We start from the raw sequence: 18485 nt of genomic DNA, 5'->3' as shown, positions 1-18485 counted from the left end.
CACGTTACTGTTCTTTCCCTGAAAGTGGCCTGAAAAGGCATGTTTTCCTCCCTGTTCTGCCCTTAAAATTGCACTGTTTTGCCCCTGAAAAGAAGTTGTCACTAAACCCCCCCGTTTTTCCCTTCAACAGACACCCATATGCATGAGAACAAAAGAATGTGTGTTGAGAAGGTGTCAGACTCATTATGAGGCGAAAGGTGATTTGAAGAGTTGCTCAAATTAATTAGCATCATAAAAGCAGTGATCATCAAAATAATTCATCATTTTAAATGCCCTTTTTTTCCCCTCTTATTGCCCTGGGAATCCCCTGAAAATTTACTGTCTTGGCGATGGCAGAACATGTGAAGTTTTGAAGTGGCACATCTGTATACTGTAGCACTTGAGTGCAATGGGTAGGTTTCATGAAGGAAACAGCGTTAACCAAACGCTGAAGGGTTAAAAGGACGTCAGGTGGTGACCACCTGTTCCCCCAGGGGGAGACTGTTCCATAACATGCCAGGACAGCAAATGCATGGAACGTGGTGCATAGCAGAGAGCACCTGTACTAATTCACAGTAGCACCCATAATTCATCTGTGCCCCCCTCCTTTTCATCCTCGTCCTCTCTCCAGCGGTGGACGTCAGTGCACTGTGCTCTCAGGACGTTCTGCGAGTGCTCATGTCCCTCCAGCCTGTACTGCAGGATGCCATCCAGAAGAAGAGGACCGTGCGCTCGTGGGGCGTGCAGGGACCGCTCACCTGGCAGCAGTTCCACAAGATGGCCGGACGTGGTTCCTACGGTAATAATGCGACCCACAATATCCAACTTGCTGTTTGGTTCTTAGCTTAAAATCAGTGGGTGTTAATTAAACTTTCTTTAGTTTTGGGATACCCAGTAGGAGATTGACAATAGCACTCGTACTTTTTTTTGCTGGGTTCGTGCGCGCATGTGCGTGTGTGCATGCGTGTGTGTGTGTGTGTGTGTGTGTGTGTGTGTGTGTGTGTGTGTGTTTTGGGAGTAGGGAGATGCTTTGCATGCTGTCAGATCAATAGGCAGCGCAGTCCCTCTGCTGCGGGCCAGATGTCCGCTCTGTGGGGAGGAGAAGCTGCTAGCTGGCTCTCAGGATTTGACACTTTCCTCGTTTTACACCACTTACTCATCACTCTCTCTCTCTCTCTCTCTCTCTCTCTCCCTCTGTCTGTCTCTCACTGTCTCCCACAGGCACAGACGAGTCCCCAGAGCCTCTTCCCATCCCTACTTTCCTGGTGGGCTACGAGTATGACTTTGTGGTGCTGTCACCCTTTGGCCTGCCCTACTGGGAGAAGCTGCTACTGGACCCCTTCGGCTCCCAGCGTGACGTTGGCTACCTGGTGGTGTGTCCCGACAACGAGGCCCTGCTCAGCGGAGCCAAGAGCTTCTTCCGAGACCTCACTGCAGTCTATGAGGTTAGTACTGCGGAACTAGTACTACCCTAGAGGCAAAGTACAAAGATACTCCTGGTGAAATATTACTCAACTAAAAAGGGAAAGTTGCTTAGTCATTCCCACTTGGGTTTACCAGGCTAATTCCCACTAGGGTGAGGAAGAAATGCCACTTATTTTTGTTTAAATCAGCCTCATGGTGGCGCTATAACAGGCCGATTTGTGTTTTTACCTATAAATGCACCTATTCTTGTAAAACTTTGTATGCACACTCCCTAGAGGCCTTTGCCCTGCATTTTTCACATCTGCCTTTTATAGCGCCACCAGGAGGCCGACTTATGTAAAACACATTTTTTGATATTACTCCTTCAGATCTTATCCAAATTGCATACAAATTGGTACACATGATCTCCATAGTCATGTGATCAAGACGGATCTGTTTGATTTTTCATATTCCATCCTGATTGGCTAAGATTGACACCTAAAGTTTGCAGGAGTGGCCCGTTTTGAACAAAATGCCTCAAATCATGAACGCAGTGTCCGATTGTGGTGAAACGTTGAGGAACAAACGCCACCCTTTTAATATTGCCCTATTATAGCGCCACCAGGAGGCCGATTTTTGCAAAACATTTTTTTCATAAACAAACATCACGCAAATTGGTACACATTATCTCTATAGTCATGTGATCAAGTGAAAGTATCAAAAAATACAAATACTCAAGTAAAGCACAGATAATAAAGCACTCAATGATATTACTAATGAACCAATAGAGTACTCATGAACTTCTAGACAACTAGAGTACTCTAGTAATAACTGTCACTGTCAGTTGAAAACAGCCTGTTAGTGGAAAGATTGCACTGCATATTGTAAACGGCTATGGATGAAGACGTTATAGAAATTCAGACCTGTTACCATTTACCACTGCAACTTCAAGGCTGAGGCCTCATTGCTTTTGTGTGTGTGTGTGTGTGTGTGTGTGTGTGTGTGTGTGTGTGTGTGTGTGTGTGTGTGTGTGTGTGTGTGTGTGTGTGTGTGTGTGTGTGTGTGTGTGTGTGTGTGTGTGTGTGTGTGTGTGTGTGTGTGTGTGTGTGTGTGTGTGTGTGTGTGTGTGTGTGTGTCTCTGCAGGCGTGTCGACTGGGCCAGCACCGGCCCATTTCCAAAGGGCACCCTGACGGCATTGTGCTCGTGGGCGGCACCGCGGCCAAGAAGCTGGCGGAGCAGCCGGTGAGCGACTGGTTCCTCAAGGCTGCCAGCAGCAGCAACAGCGACGCCTTCACCAAGCTCAAACTCTATGCACAAGTGTGCCGCCATGACCTCGGTAAATCAACAACCGCCATGTTTCTGGGAGCCTCAATCCCGTTCGGTAGGGGGGAAGGGTTCTTTTGCTGTTAAAATGCTTAACACATTCAATCCGGGAACGCATCTGTGTCATTTTTAGATGACTTTGGCTATTCAAAAATAGCAGATATACAAGCTCATAGCGCCGCGCTATGAGCTTGCAGATCTGCGATTTTTGAAAAATCGTGAAAATGTGTCCACATCGAACGTTTGTAAAATATTTCGTTCCAGGGACCTCCAGAAGCAATGATTTGAGTTACAAATGTTCGCTTCAAAAATATATATATTCAAAGATTTGCACACATTTTCACGATAAAAAAAAAAAAAGCCAAAGTATAAAATAATGATTATAGCTAAAATCTAAAATGACACAGGTGTGTTCCCGGTCTTAATGGGTTAACAGCATAACTTTGAATTCCCGAATGAACACCTGTGATAGATCCTTGCTTTTTAAAGAAAGAAGACTTGCTTTAGAGCATTGACGTTTGGAAGTGAAAGAAGCTTTGAAATATTAAATAAGAATAGTCTCTGTAGAGAGGAGCGGATAAAATTGTGAAATCTTATTCGATCACAGTGTTCACAGTTCTCTTATTAATTACATTTGATCTCCCCTCAGCACCGTACCTTGCCTCACAGCCATTGGACAGCTCCCTCCTCACGCAGCCCAGTCCCCTGCCCTCGTCCAACCAATCCTCGTCGACGCAACTGTCTGGCTCCTCCTCCTCCTCCTCCACCTCGGGCTCAGCTGGCCAACCGGGCTCTGCGACCCCCGGAGGCTCCTCCTCCTCCCTCCCCAACAGCAGTAGCAGTAGCAACGCACCTGGCAACACTTCCAGTTCAGCCAACAGTGCCAACAGCTTGGTGGCACCCTCGGGCCAGTCTGGCAGTGGGATGCCGTCTGCCAAGCCAAGCTCTTTCCCCCCCTTCGGGAGCATGGGTAACCAGGGCCAGGGTGGCCCCCAGAGCGGACAGCTGGGCCAGCAGGCTGGTTCCCAGAATGCTGGTGCCTCAGGGGACAATTCCACCAGCCAGGCCCAGGGGCCCGTCGAGCCTCCAGAGAGGTAATGCACCCCCCGCCCCCCCCACACACACACACACACACCCATGCCAAGCACACACCTCATCAACTCACAGAAAACTCATGTCGTACATTGGGATGATTTTTATCGGGTTGCTGTCGATAACAAACGTCCCTCTCTTCTCCTTCCCCCCAGCACTTTGGAAAGAGACAAGGTGGGCGTGCCCACAGACGGGGAGTCCCACGCAATCACGTATCCACCAGCCATTGTGGTTTACATTGTGGACCCCTTCAGCTACGAGGAGACGGAGGGGGGCTCTGGGCCCATGCCGGCTCCCTCCAGCGTGTGGACTCTTGGCCTTCTGCGCTGCTACCTGGAGATGCTCCAGTTCCTGCCGCCACACATCCGTAACTCCATTTCTGTACAGGTGAAAATGGAAAATCCAAACTTGCTTTTAGATTTAACGTCACATTTTGTTTGTCGTTTGAAATAAAAGTGTCCTCGTACTTGCATAAACTCTTGACACCTTCCCTTGTTTTGTGTTCCCACAGATCATCCCATGCCAGTACCTGCTGCAGCCCGTCAGAGGCGAGGACCGCCACATCTACGCCCAGCACCTCAAGTCTTTAGCCTTCTCCGTCTTTGCCCAGTGCAGACGGCCACTGCCCACCTCCACCAACGTCAAGTCGCTGACCGGTTTTGGTCCAGGCCTTGCCATCGACACAGCACTGAAAAGCCCAGAGGTAAATGTTAGCCACGTCCCATTGCCATTAGCACGGTAACCACTTAGCGGGGGACCAATTCATGTATCGGCCGATTAATCGGGTCAACCTCTGGCATTTTTAGATAATCGGCATATCGGCCTATGCCTGTGCTCTTGAGGCTCATAAAAAAATGTCTGCAGACACATCTCTCATTTCTGTGTTCAAGTGAATAATAAATGAGTGTTAACATAATGTTCATTGGGACTAAAAACAAAGAGATTCTGCTGTGCTACTATGTCCACTTATGTTTTGATTGATTGATTGAATATTTTATTAGGCAAAAATGTAAAACGGCACAGTTACATGTTCACAAATGTTCGTTCTCTCACAGAAACAAGGAGATGTTGCTATGGATAAATGCTGTTGTTAAGTGCACAAAAAATATATATTCATGTTTTTTTAATGGTTAATTAATTAATAGCTAATTAATTTGAACAGAGACAGAGAGCAGATCTACTTAAACAGTTACAATGCAGACAATAACATTATTGTTCAATTGAGTTTAGCAATTTTGTCTCATTTGTTATTATTAAATTGTCGTATTCATCAGAGGCATTGCCATCTGCCCTGCTATCTAAATATCGGCATCAGTCATTGAAAAGTCAGTGGGAGCAATCCCAGCACCCGTCTTCTGATCGATAGCCCGTAAACATAGACTGACGGCATGCCCCCGCAGTGGCAATTCAGCTTCCTCGGCCCCGGCAACCTGAGTTGACCTGACCCAGCCTGGCCTTTTGCCCCGGCCGATCACTCTACCAGAGAGACGGAGAGCAGAGGCAATGAGACGCAGAGCTTTTAGCGCTAACCGTCCCTGGTAGTCTTTTCCTTCCTGGAACAGCACCAAGGGAACTTGTAACCCACGGCTTCTTCAGAGTTTTCTTTCCATTATCTGCTTGGCTGACTCCCTGAGACCTCCCTAATGGGATCTCGGCTCCAGGTTTAGACAGGGGGGCGCTTCAGACCACGACCCAATTCAATTGACTTCCTCCTCCACAGCCGGCACTACCTTTTACACACGACACAGCGGTGCACTTCGGGCTGCTGAGTTGCGAGAACTGGAGGAACTGAACATTTCATTGGGGGTGGGGCCAAAGGCAGCGACGGAGCAGACATTTTTTGTCCTGCGCGTTTGTTTTCCAGATGCAAACTCGGCAGAAATCGAGATTCACTGGGAAGACACCCCCTCCACCTTTCATATCATATTTTTCTTTTACGTTCAGTCAATCTGGCACGTGTCCAACATCCGTCCGTTTGTGTGAGAATTGCCCCAGATGAATCCATTAAGACCGGGAACGCATCTGTGTCATTTTAGGTTTCTTTGGCTATTCAAAGATAGCAGATATACAAGCTCATAGCGCGGCACAGAGTGCCGCGCTATGAGCTTGTAGATCTGCTATTTTTGAAAAATCTTGAAAATGTGTGCAAATCTTTGAATATATATTTGAAAGCAAACATTTTTAACTCAAATCTTTGCTTCTGGGGCGGGGGGTCCCTGGAACAAAATATTTTGAGATGGGGGTCTGCGGCCAAATACATATCATTTTGGGTGTCCTTGACATGAAAAAGTTTGAGAACCACTGATATAGCAACATACTGTAGGTTTTACAGAAAACTGTTAGAGTTTTGAAGACATTCTGTAGAATCGGAACCTCAGGCCTTAATGGGTTAAATAAGAATCCCCGTATTTAACATCTGACAATGTCCCCCGCCGTCCACAGAGGCCGGAGTGTCCGCGTCTGTACACGCCTCCCTTCATCCTCGCGCCGGTGAAGGACAAGCAGACGGAGCTGGGAGAGACATTCGGTGAGGCGGCGCAGAAGTACAACGTGCTGTTCGTTGGCTACTGCCTGTCTCACGACCAGCGCTGGCTCCTGGTCACATGCACTGACCTCTACGGCGAGCTGCTGGAGACCTGCATCATCAGCATCGACGTACCCAACAGGTGGGTGGGGGCGTTCTCAATGTTGATCAATTAACATGATCGTAGTATCAGGTTGTCATAACAATGGATGCAATTTGGACAAACTTGTTACACAAGGCTATATGGCACATAGTGATATTAGAAGAGCAAATAATTATACCACCACATAAGTATAATACTGTAGGCTATTTTTTATTTCCATGCAGAATATTTATTCAGAGGTCTTCTGAACAGCGCTTTAGATTTTTTGGTGTGTGTGTTTGTGCGGTCCACAGGGCGCGGAGGAAAAAGGGCTCTGCACGAAGGCTGGGACTGCAGAAGCTGTGGGATTGGTGCTTAGGGCTGGTGCAGATGACATCGGTCCCATGGAGGGTGGTGATAGGCCGACTGGGCAGAATGGGGCATGGGGAGTTAAAAGGTAAATGTCAGACAAAGACTTTTTTTAATCACAAGAAGTTGTGGTTAAAAATGTTTTATGATGTTTGTGTGACTAGTCTTTCTTCATTTTTTTCACTCATTGTCTACCTGTTCCAGACTGGAGTATCCTGCTGAGCAGGAGAAACCTGCAGTCTCTGAGTCGTCGTCTGAAGGAGATGTGTCGCATGTGTGGCATCTCCGCCTCGGACACTCCCAGCATCCTCAGCGTGTGCCTGGTAGCCATGGAGCCACAGGGATCGTTTGTCATCATGCCAGGTACAGTGTGTCCCTGCATGTCGTCGGGCGCGAGTGTGAAAGAAAGAGTTGGAAGAGCGCATGCAGTCCATAAACACGTCATTAGAATCTGTTTTAAATCTGGGGTGATTCCTGCAGGCCTGTGAGAAATATTGCTCCACTGAAAGTGGCAGGCCTGTCATGTCTTCATGTGTCTTTGCGTGTGCGCGCGCGTGTGTGTGTGTGTGTGTGTGTGTGTGTGTGTGCGTGTGTGTGTGTGTGTGTGTGTGTGTTTGTGTGTGCGTGTGCGCGCGTGTGTGTGTACATGTGATGGATGGCACTAGCATATCACAATGCATGTCCCCTCCTTGCCTGCGCAGATTAATGGCAGAGAGGATGGTGTAGCCCTCTCTCATAAAGCACTGCCTCTCAGATGCCCATTGATCTCAGTGTGGCGTGATGGAGAGCTAGATCAATGAGTTTATTTTCAGAAACGAGGCAGGGGGGCGGGGGGTTATTTGTCAGCGCATCACAGCAGATCCTGCTGAGAGGTGTCAGGGCCCGGGGATGACCCCCTCCCTCCAAGCAGTCTCCTCAGGCTGACGGAGATTAGCGAAGGCTGTGTTAGCCATAGACACACACACAAACACTGTGCGTGCGTGCGTGCGTGCGTGCGTGCGTGCGTGTGTGGTTCTGAGAGTGATGCGTTGACTTTTCCGGCTCAAACAATCGTTCGTAGGGTTGTTATTTGTGTGCGTTGTTTTTGTCTGTTTTGATAACTGTAGCGTGCATGGAGGCAGGAAAGGAAATTGAATATGTAGATGTAGAGCCAGTGTGTCAGATAGTAAGTAATACAGTGTTATTCAGATAGACTGTGATGTGGTTCTTCCATGGAAGGTTGTCTGAATGAAATACAGATATCAAGGAGTAATTCCCTCATGGGCTTTTTCAGTGACTTTTTTTAAGACAAAGGGAGGTTAGTGTTTTTTTTGTGATGAATCAGAATGTCCAATATAGATGACCTTGTAAAATATTAATAGTTTTTTGTTTTAGCCATTTAAACCCTCTATAATTAGTCAAATGGACCTGAGTTGCAACTGTGCTTGGTTTGTCCTGTTTATTTCTACACCGAATCTCACCGTCCCGATACGTTGTGAGCTTGTAGATTGTCTATTTCTGGCGAATATACTCCCCAATAGGGGGAAATATGGTGTTCAAGTGGTTAACTGACCTGTGTCTGACCTGTTCTCTCTCTGTCTGTTTCTTGCCTCAGACTCTGTGTCGACCGGCTCAGTGTTCGGCCGGAGCACCACCCTCAACATGCAGACGTCCCAGCTGAGCACGCCCCAGGACACCTCCTGCACTCACATCCTGGTCTTCCCCACCTCCGCCTTCGTCCAAGTGGCCAGCTCCAGCTACACCAACATTGACACCAACATTGATATTCTCAACGCCACCACCGGTCCGTAGCACCCTTTTCAATACATACGCCTCTTTGTGTTGTGACCTTTAACCGCAGGTGGATCATCATAGCTGCTATATATACTGTATAATGACTGACATAATGAAATATGCTTTTTGCATCTCCAGCATCTATGTTATTTAAACCAGAGATTCGCATTAGGCCACAGACCCCCATTTGATATTTACTGTTATTTTCATTATCTTTTTCTTGTACAGTATTGTACCCCAATCTGTAAAAGATTGGGGTACAATACTGTAAAATCTGTAAAATCCTATACTGTAAAATCCTCATTGTTTATTTAATTCTGAGAGGGTACAGTTCCATCTGTACACTCTCAGAGTTACAGACCTAAATGGGTCCATTTGGACCCCTGGTGGTACCTGGACCCGACGTTGAGGATCAGTGGCTTAAACCGTTCATGTTTACCTTTTCTGTTAATTTAAGAGTCAGTATGTTAGTGGTGGATATTGCTGCTGTTGGGTGGACTACATCTTCTTGATGTCACACGCTTCAACCATCTTCAGTTTATTGTGGTTTGAATGCTCCAGATTTGCAAATAGGACTGATGTCTGAAATGTCCCAACATGTTGAAATTGTTTACATGGAATGACGTGGGATTTAATTCTGTGAATTATTCCCGAGCTTTTCCCTCGACACCAAATCTCTTCGTTGATAATAGCCTGTAAATTGGCTATGCAAGCATGTAGATCTGCTATAGTCACTGAACGATCGCCCCAGAATAGGGATGCTAGGGTTCATGTGGTTTCCAAGGAGTTTAGTAGTTTAATTCCCATTAGAGGCGTTACAATCTATTCTTAAATTCAACGTCTCTGACCTGGATATAGAGGCAAATGAAGAAGAGGCAAATCCCACCACACTGAGCATGGGCAAACAGACTTCTATTAACTCTCTAAATGTTGTCCTTCTTCTCTTCAGATGGGTCCGATGCCATTGGGATCTTTGATCTGCTGAATGACCCAGAGAATGAGCTGGTAGACCCCGATATCATCAACATCTCACCCACCACCTCGCCAGTGCACTCCCCTGGCTCTCATTACCACCACGGAGGTGATGGCAGCAAGGTGAGCACGCACGCACGCACCCAATGACAACTGTTTCTGAAGCCCTATCCTTATGACATGGAAGGCTATGATGCAATCCATTTTCTTAATAATATGATTTGGTTTAATAGTGTGTGTCACTTTATTGCATTTCATCCCTCTCTTTTGCCAGTCTTCCCTATCACCCTTCACAGCATGATGTCCAATAAAGCAGTAATTCTATAGGCATAATATTGGAGAATGCTCAGATGATAAATGCGAATTGTACACTTGATCCATTGAACCTAAGGTGCCACTGTTTTTGTTGGACTCAAACACAAGTTGGAGCTAACTTTTGTTGTTTCTTCTGTGACCATGGCAGGGCCAGAGTACTGATCGTATGGAGACTCACGAAGAAGTTCCTAACCTCCTACAGCAGCCCCTGGCCCTGGGCTACTTTGTCTCTACGGCCAAAGCCGGTCCACTGCCGGACTGGTTTTGGTCGGCCTGCCCGCAAGCTCAGAACCAATGTCCACTCTTTCTCAAGGTAGGGAGATTAGCTGCAAACAGCCCAAACTGGCATCAGTTTGAAAACCCTGTTTAAAAGTTGAACAGGTGTGAATGTGTGGTCAAGCAGCTAACTTACATTAGAAGACCAATTGAACTCTTCAGCTTTTCTGGACCTTATGACCTTTTCATAAGCTTCCCCCAGTTGCCTTACTACTAGAACATGAGCTATAGCTCACATTTTTGTGATGTACTCAACCTTGGCCATTTTTTACTGACAGGTTTGTGAGAATGGTCATCATGAAACACTTTCCAGACTGACTTTGCAATAAAAAAAAGTATCATCTTGTGGAATTTCAAGTTGTGTAAAAATAACACATTTTCAGTAATCAGTAACTTGTACCCTATTACAATTTGGTGTATCATATCCTCGTTTCCCTCATTTCATCTCTGATTATTGATTCGTTCTCCTCAAAAGAGCGAGTTGTCAATAAAATGTGTTCAGGCATGTGGGTGCATAATGTTTGAGGGCTGTGCTTGCATATTATGCATGAGACATGGCTGAAAGCAGAGGGAATACCAGATATTCTCCCGCAAACCTAATCTGGTTATGATTTGTGAACGATCTGTTCCGCAGGCCAAGGGGAACAGCGGAAAGCATACAAATGTGAAAGAATGCATCACACCCCCATGTACTGACATGCCCCTACTTTAAGAGTCACGCAGGCACTCACTGTGGAGGAAAAGACACTTTGTTTAGAAGCAATGTAATGGTGGATACGTTTTGAGTAATACTGTTGTTGACACCTCTTTTCCTCTTGTCATGTTCAGGCCTCTTTGCACCTCCACGTGTCTTCAGTGCAATCAGATGAACTACTGCACAGCAAACACTCCCATCCCCTTGACTCCAATCAGACCTCAGATGTTCTCAGGTAAACAGCACCATTGCATCTGCTGCTTATCCGCTGACACAGCCCTCATGAAGATCCTATCAGTTACAGTTACACATCCTAATCCCACTACTGACTTTGTGCTGTTATTTGTTTGGTGGAAAGTTTGTTTTATGGCAGAGGCTTGTTTACAGTTGAAATGTTTGGGATCATTGGAGGACGGCTACAGTAGGGCTGTAACGATCATGACACTTTAGATGATGATTAATTGTCATACATATAATTGCGATGAATGATTTGTGTTTTCGGCATTGAACATTGATGTACAATGCCGCAACATATAAATAGAATTCTGTTTGCCTTTTAGGCTTTGTAAACAAAATTGCACAGGGCAAATAGGACATACTGTATAACTTAAATATGACTGAGAATGACCAGTGCCAATAATCCAAAATAAATGATGTACTAAATACTGTTTTTCTTTGTGTCGTGATGCAATACGTTGTGGGCATGTAGATAAGCTATTTCTGCTATTTTTGAAAATGTATGAAAGAAATGTACAGATGAATGTATACAGATGAATGGAAACTATTATGTTGTTTGTGCAAAACAATTGTAATTATCGCAAATAATTGTGATCAGACGATGATGTAATAATTGTGACAGGCCTAGAGATGTGGCGAGCTGAGAAAGACTGAAAAACATATTTACTTTGACATCAACCAACAAAAACACTGCAATGAATAATGACACGTGACATGATACTGTACGTTTAAGATCTGCATCAAAACAAAGTGGCCTTTTGAAAAGGTTATCCCTTCTTTAACTTTTAGCATGACATTTTCTTAACACTTTAACTGTGAATAACTGTTAACTGTCCTGTGTGTGTGTGTGTGTGTGTGTGTGTGTGTGTGTGTGTGTGTGTGTGTGTGTGTGTGTGTGTGTGTGTGTGTGTGTGTGTGTGTGTGTGTGTGTGTGTGTGTGTGTGTGTGTGTGTGTGTGTGTGTGTGTGTGTGTCCGCGTGCGCTTCCTTGTGTGTATGCACTTGCAGATTTGTTCTAGAGCAGTACAACGCCCTCTCCTGGCTGACGTGCGACCCGGCCACGCAGGATCGACGCTCGTGTCTGCCCATCCACTTTGTGGTGCTTAACCAGATGTACAACTTCATCATGAACATGTTGTAACCAAACGGCGTGTGCGGCGAGCCACGGGAGCAACGAGTAATGAGGAAAGCAGCTATCCTCCACAATGGGTTTCATCCTGACAGACGGGAAGCACCGCGAGCACCAGACCCGGCGAGCAACAGAGAGCTGGATTTGGCACAAGGGTGTGGAATCGGAGCGCTGCTACGGTTGTGACAGCCCCTGTCACTGTGAGACACACACATGCACAGGCGAGGGGAAAACCGCGACTGGAGTCGCAATTAACAAGAGAAAGCGAGAGGATGAGACGGGGCTGCCACGGGTATCCAACGTGGCAGCGCAGTGATTGGCCAGTCGTTGTTGGAGAAACATGTCTGTATTTGTAAAGTTATCGGAGGATAAGGGACATAATTTGATTGAAGAAGGAAAAAGAAACCCAGAAAACTCAAGTATGGATTTTTTTGGTTTTAAGACCTGAAATTCCTTTTTATTCCTTTGGATGAAATTGTATCCAAATGAAATGCCTGCATCTATCTTATTTATTGTAAGTTTTTAAATGTATAATTTGTCTTATTTCTTAACCTCTTTTATATATAAAATGGAGAAGGTTTATATCACCTTCCTGCTTCCTGCTTTAAAGCAATTGGTCTAAGATATATGTAATCGTCTTAATTACAAAACAAACAGGAGAGAAAAAATCCCATAAAAATGAAATAAAGTCACAGTAGGATGCTTTTAGAGTATTATTTTTTGTAATGGAGACAGAATATTTGTATTGTCACAATGTACAGATGAATTAGAGTGGAGAATTATGTTCCATGCTTTTGAGCATGGCGGACTTACAGCAAAGCTGTAGCTATCAGAGGACTTGTACAGCAATGAAGTTCACTGTGTTCAAATAAAGAGGTACATTGTCGTATATAGTATTTTATACCACACATTTAGACACAAAAACCAAACGGCAATATATATAAATAATTATATATGAATGCCATGCCAGCGGTTGGTGGTGCGGCTTCTGTTTTAGGAATAAAGTACGTCAACTTATTTTTCTGTGCTTGTGTGTATTACTTGGGGAGGGGGATTGTGATGTGCAATTGGACAAGAACACCAATAGTGGAGTTGACGGTGAACTATTGGCATCTCTGGAAGTAGCTGACCTCAGGTTTGACCTTTTAGTTTTTTAAAGGGGAGAAAAAATATGTAGAATGTGCGAACATGACAGACATATAGTGTCCTTCATAGCACACATCCTTTCAGTTTACTGCACCTCTCCTTACAGATTGGCTGAGGTCAGGTTTTTTTTTTTCTTTCTTTGGCATCAATTCTGATTGGTTATGGGTGCATTTAGACCAAGCCCATTTTACTTCATTGTGAAAGTAAATGTGTGGTGTAAATGAACTTAACCAGCTACAGATGGCTGCCCATTGGATATGCAGTGTTTGTGCACAGAGGAAGATCTGCTTTCTTGATCTTCTCCTGTTCAGTAGGAAACTGTACTTTGAACTATTGAAAATCCATTGGTATTGCTCTTTATCTTGCATACTGCCAACACCTGCTTAAAATATTCTGACCATCAACATGTTTGTGGTCTTCTTTTGGGTGTAGATACATACATTCAATATTTAATAAAAACCCTGAACATTTACATTTTGCTTTCCTTCCTCAAGGTGTCACTTAGATGTTATTCATCAATGTTGTTTAGTGCATTAGTCAAATACTCATATAGATTTTGCTTAGTTATTAAAACAGCATGAACCATTTAGAACTATGTCTCCAGAAGCGAGCAATATTCTACACTCTTAACTGACGAAAGGAATAGGCAGTGAAATGCTCCTGCATAATAATTTGACTTGGATAATGGATATCTAAAAAGTGTTCCAGTGCCCCGGGGTCTGGGTCATGTAGAATAGTAATCAGCATTGGCAACAGCAACCAGCAGCATCACACATTCAACTGTCTTCATCATTTCTCCTTGCTCTCAAGTGTAGGAAATGCACAAGGGGCTCTTCTCTGGAATTAGCCTACACACTTCCCCTAACCACCGCCAGTGTCAAAAATGTGCCCTTGGATAAAGTGTAGAAGGATTTACTCTGTGGCAAAGTGACTGACAACAACACTGGTCAGTTGGTGGTGAATATCCACCCGCATGTGTGAGCAATTAAAGGAATCCATGTTGTGCTGCACTCTTGTTAAAAGTACTAGAGGAATGGGCATGTAATGCGGTGCATTTGTCTCTGGCTTAAGAAAGTGAGCAATGCATGGCGTTGTGTTTAACCATCTACCTTTGATGTCACAGCTTTGAATCCAAACTATGCTGTTATGTGTTATGTGGCACTTCCTGTCAAATTTTTCTGCAAAGACTCACTACTGTACATAGTGTCCATAAAGTGAGTTTCTCCTTCAACATACAGTGACACAACTAGCGGTGTTCTCATGAGCTCATTTAACAGAACATAATGGTTCTTTTACATTTAGGAAAAGATGATTTTCATGATACAACCTGCGTCCGTGGATATACAGAAAATAGATATACAGAAAATGTTGAATTTGACAGATTTTATAAATATTTTTTTATATTTTTATATTTTATATATATATTTAGATTTTAAGATATTTGTAGCACAGACAGTTATTTAGTTATATGCAGTATATATATATATATATATATATATATATAAAAAATTGTATTTATTTATTTATTATTTTATATATATATATATAAAATAAATAAATAAATACAATTATATTAAAATAAGGTGCCAAGACAATCCTTAAACACCATGAAACAGTACTGTTCCTCCTACTAGCTCGTACTAGATCTAGACCTAGAATCAGTGTGAGCAGCGATCTGTGTGTGTGTCTGATCTGGTCCACACTACAGTGGATCATGCAGTCAGTGTGAGCCTCACACAGCCAGTGAGTGTATCTGACAGCACTCCTCTGTTAGGTTAGGAAACGCAAGTCCGAGGTCTCAAGGCCTCGAATGGTACATTTCTATTAAAAAAGACACAAATCATCATCATACGTAGGGTAAGGCGATTATTTGCGTTGCTATGTTTCTGTGCAAGTGAACTGTTCACGCATCGAACAAGACGAGACCAAACTCTTGAGTTGAGTTAGCCTAGCTTGCTACGTTAGCCTAGCCTGCTGTGATATCAATGAATGGAGTGTTAGCCGGCGTTAGCCACTGTACTGTCATCATGTGTTTAATGTAATTGCCAGTAATATCTCCGGTGTTTCTTTGCTAGCATGCTAAACTCCGAGTTATTGTGGTTTGCTAGTTTGTAGTTTGGCAAAGCAATTAGTGTGTTGGACATCATTTAATTGAAGTGATAGTGAACTTTAGCCAGCCAGCTAACCGTAGCTTAGCTGCCGGTTGTTGTTGCTACTGCAGCATCTCTGTTGATAGAGCAGGTTCTCTAACTTGCACATTTCAAGGACCCTATTTAACTCTGACAGTATACAAACGGGTCCATTTGGTTTCATTTGTGTACTGTCAGAGTTACAGACTTGTAAAGGTCAATTTATTCTGTTTATTAAAGAGCTGCAGAGACAGGGAGACTCCTGTTATTGAACAAACTATATACTCTATAGCTATAGTTACTATCAGAATATAGAGCTTTAACCTTTTAACAAAAAACTATCCATATCTTTAAGTGTTCTGGTCAACGTTAGCAAACTTTTAGATGAATGAATAGAATAGTTTAGAAGATATTAGCCTAAGACAAACACAAAGCATCCAACAATATCTGATTTTGGCTGAAACCATCCAATGTATGCTGTTTCCATTAAAGCTTTCGGTTGAATTATTGTGTTTTGGTATCATGTGAAACCTTATTTTCATATCATGCTGGCATGTTATGTTACACAAGTCCCACATGATCAGATTATGATACCTAACCTTACGCTATTGGCATCAGATTGGGACCCTTTCATTGTGTAGGTGCTGTCTTTGTTTCCTCCCAGGTTTCACCCTGTACTTGCAGAGATGTCAGACAGTGCAGGGCTGCAGTTTGTCAGCCCCTATGCTTTTGAAGCCATGCAGAAAGTGGATGTAGTGCGCCTTGCTGCTTTAAGTGGCCCAGAGCTGAGGCTGCTTCTGCCATGCCTTGTGAGGATGGCTCTCTGTGCCCCAGCTGACCAGAGTGAGACCTGGGCCGAGGACAAGAAGCAAATCCTCCGCTTGCTGTCTGGAGTGGAGGCTGTCAACTCTATTGTTGCGTTGTTGTCAGTTGACTTCCATGCTCTGGAGCAGGATGCACGGAAGGAGCAGCAACTCAGGTAACCTGGGTGTTTGTCAGATGACACAAGTGCTTGCTCATTCATTTTGTACACATAGAGGCCATATTTAGGATATTTTTGATGCTATTGTTTTTGGTACCCTGCAGACACAAAGCAGGTGGCTCTAATGGAGAGAGCATCTTAGTTTCTCAACTCCAACATGGCCTGACCTTGGAGTTCGAACACAGTGATCCCCTCAGGCGACTCCGCCTGACCCTCAGTGAACTGTTGGCTATCATGAATAAGGTGAGATTGCTCTTTGATTGGGTTTTCCTCCTAGAATATGAGCCTTGTCAGGAAACGTGCAATGGATACTAATGGCTTTTAACTACACTAGATGTAGAGTTAGGGCCACTACGCAGCCTTCACGTCTACAGTTCGGGCCGCTATGCAGCCCTCGCACCTATATGCCCATATATGAATATCTCTATCTGTCAGTCCTTGTCCCTTTAATGCCCATATATGGAGATCGCTGATGTCATCAGTACATGCCCATGTATGGGTATGCCCCCTTTTGTGCCCATATGGAGCTGATTGATTTGTTTGCGCCTGATGCCATGACTACACATTGAGGCAACACTCCAACACTCCATTTTTGGAGACACACTGTATAAAATATGAGTGACTGACTATCATAAACGATACAGAGCCACCTCCCCGACAATATCGCCGGCACGGTTTGTTTCTTTTTGGACCACAATTCTTAGATACGATTCTAGATTCGAGACGATTCTAAGATGACCCAATGTTATTCTCCATAGAGAAATTACTTCCGCGACCCAGGGGATGAACGAGTGACATCAGGACTTCGGTGCTCTATTGGCCCTCACTAATGCTCAATAATTAGGTACCATTTTTGTCTACTCGTCTGTCTCAGAGGAGGGCTGCGGACAATTAAGAAACCGGCCTACCAGTGACATTATTGATGGGGAATCCAAGATAATAGAAACTGCAGGCTTTCTATTCCTGGACAGTTGGCATGCTGTTAGGAAAGCCATTGTTCTCGTATTAATAAAATGAAAATCTTATACGATTAATGTCACTGGTAGGCGGGTTTCTGAAGTGTCCACAGCCCTCCTATGAGACAGAGGCCTAGTTGAAAAGAATTGTACAATTTTACCATGAGCATTAGTGAGGACCAATTATATGAAGATAGGTTGAAAATGGCTGAAGTTGTCCTTTAAGCCAATTTAGGATATTTAGTAAGTTACCTCTGGCCATATGTAACATAGTTACTTGTAGTACATATATTTATACCAAAAATGTAAATCACTTGTTGTTATTTGTTTTTAATTGAATTATTCATCTACCAGTCAATATTTAATTGTGAGATTGTCCTTGTTGTTTTCTATAAAAAACAAGAAATGACTAAAGTCATAATATAGCCGCTAGCGGCAGGCTTTTTTTGCCCCAATCTGATAACATTTATTTTTATATATACAAAAAATATATATACTCTGTGGTTGTATACTGTAGTTGCGGGGCAATCGGGCACCTTGCAGTTTCAGTTCACTGTTCCACCCTGGTTGTGCCAGGCCTGCACTGCTTCTACCCGGGGCATAGTGTACCCTGGCGTGCACCGGAGGGGGGTGGAGCAACCCCGGGGGCTCCTGGAAGTGGAATTTCTTTTACGGGGATTTACGTATATAATTGGGATATATAATTATTCCGCCCTGGAGGGGCACAGGGAACCTATTTGTACTAGTTACTACATAGTAACTATGTACATATAACTTAACTATTATGTACGTAAAAGTCATTGGTATGAATCCATTGTACGTTTCTTAATGAGATTGTGTTGAGAGTATCGAACTTGCCCATAACTTGACTGGTGACATTATCCCATATAGTTTCATTATAGAAGGACTTTTTGTTTTTCCCTCTCAGGTGGCAGATTCAAATGGAGAGTTTTTCTTGAAGTCATCTGAACTCTTTGAAAGCACTGTTTACTTGGAAGAGGTGGCAGATGTACTCTGTATTCTGCAAGCAGGTACACAGAAGTGCAGAAGTTACTCATATAATTAAGTGATTATTCAAGTAATTAATTAGTTAATTACTTATA

General features: G+C 43.9%; 2 protein-coding genes across 4 annotated transcripts in view; both read left to right on the top strand.

The window, feature by feature from the left end:
* The window catches only part of med13a (mediator complex subunit 13a), an 84004-nt gene extending 70270 nt beyond the window's left edge, over positions 1-13734 (top strand). The window contains exons 17-30 of the mRNA XM_084074923.1: positions 611-778; positions 1201-1424; positions 2528-2720; positions 3357-3801; positions 3955-4186; positions 4311-4502; positions 6242-6465; positions 6720-6862; positions 6979-7137; positions 8369-8557; positions 9497-9642; positions 9983-10147; positions 10939-11039; positions 12049-13734. Coding sequence (XP_083931049.1) covers positions 611-778; positions 1201-1424; positions 2528-2720; positions 3357-3801; positions 3955-4186; positions 4311-4502; positions 6242-6465; positions 6720-6862; positions 6979-7137; positions 8369-8557; positions 9497-9642; positions 9983-10147; positions 10939-11039; positions 12049-12181 — 2714 coding nt within the window. The 3' untranslated portion in view covers positions 12182-13734. The remainder of the gene's footprint in view (positions 1-610; positions 779-1200; positions 1425-2527; positions 2721-3356; positions 3802-3954; positions 4187-4310; positions 4503-6241; positions 6466-6719; positions 6863-6978; positions 7138-8368; positions 8558-9496; positions 9643-9982; positions 10148-10938; positions 11040-12048) is intronic.
* A 1305-nt stretch (positions 13735-15039) lies between these two features.
* ints2 (integrator complex subunit 2) overlaps positions 15040-18485 on the top strand; it is a 28133-nt gene continuing 24687 nt past the window's right edge. For 2 of the 3 annotated variants that reach the window (XM_084073467.1, XM_084073469.1), the window contains exons 1-4: positions 15040-15172; positions 16109-16423; positions 16531-16669; positions 18311-18413. In XM_084073467.1, coding sequence (XP_083929593.1) covers positions 16131-16423; positions 16531-16669; positions 18311-18413 — 535 coding nt within the window. In that variant the 5' untranslated portion in view covers positions 15040-15172; positions 16109-16130. Of the gene's footprint in view, positions 15173-16085; positions 16424-16530; positions 16670-18310; positions 18414-18485 lie in introns of all 3 variants that reach the window. The other variant, XM_084073468.1, reaches the window with a different exon arrangement.

Source organism: Gymnoscopelus microlampas, assembly GCF_963454915.1.
Source record: "Gymnoscopelus microlampas genome assembly, chromosome: 12".
NCBI classification, from domain to species: Eukaryota; Metazoa; Chordata; class Actinopteri; order Myctophiformes; family Myctophidae; genus Gymnoscopelus; species Gymnoscopelus microlampas.
Note: the sequence above shows the minus strand (reverse complement) of the source record. Positions and strands in the feature narration are given on the sequence as shown.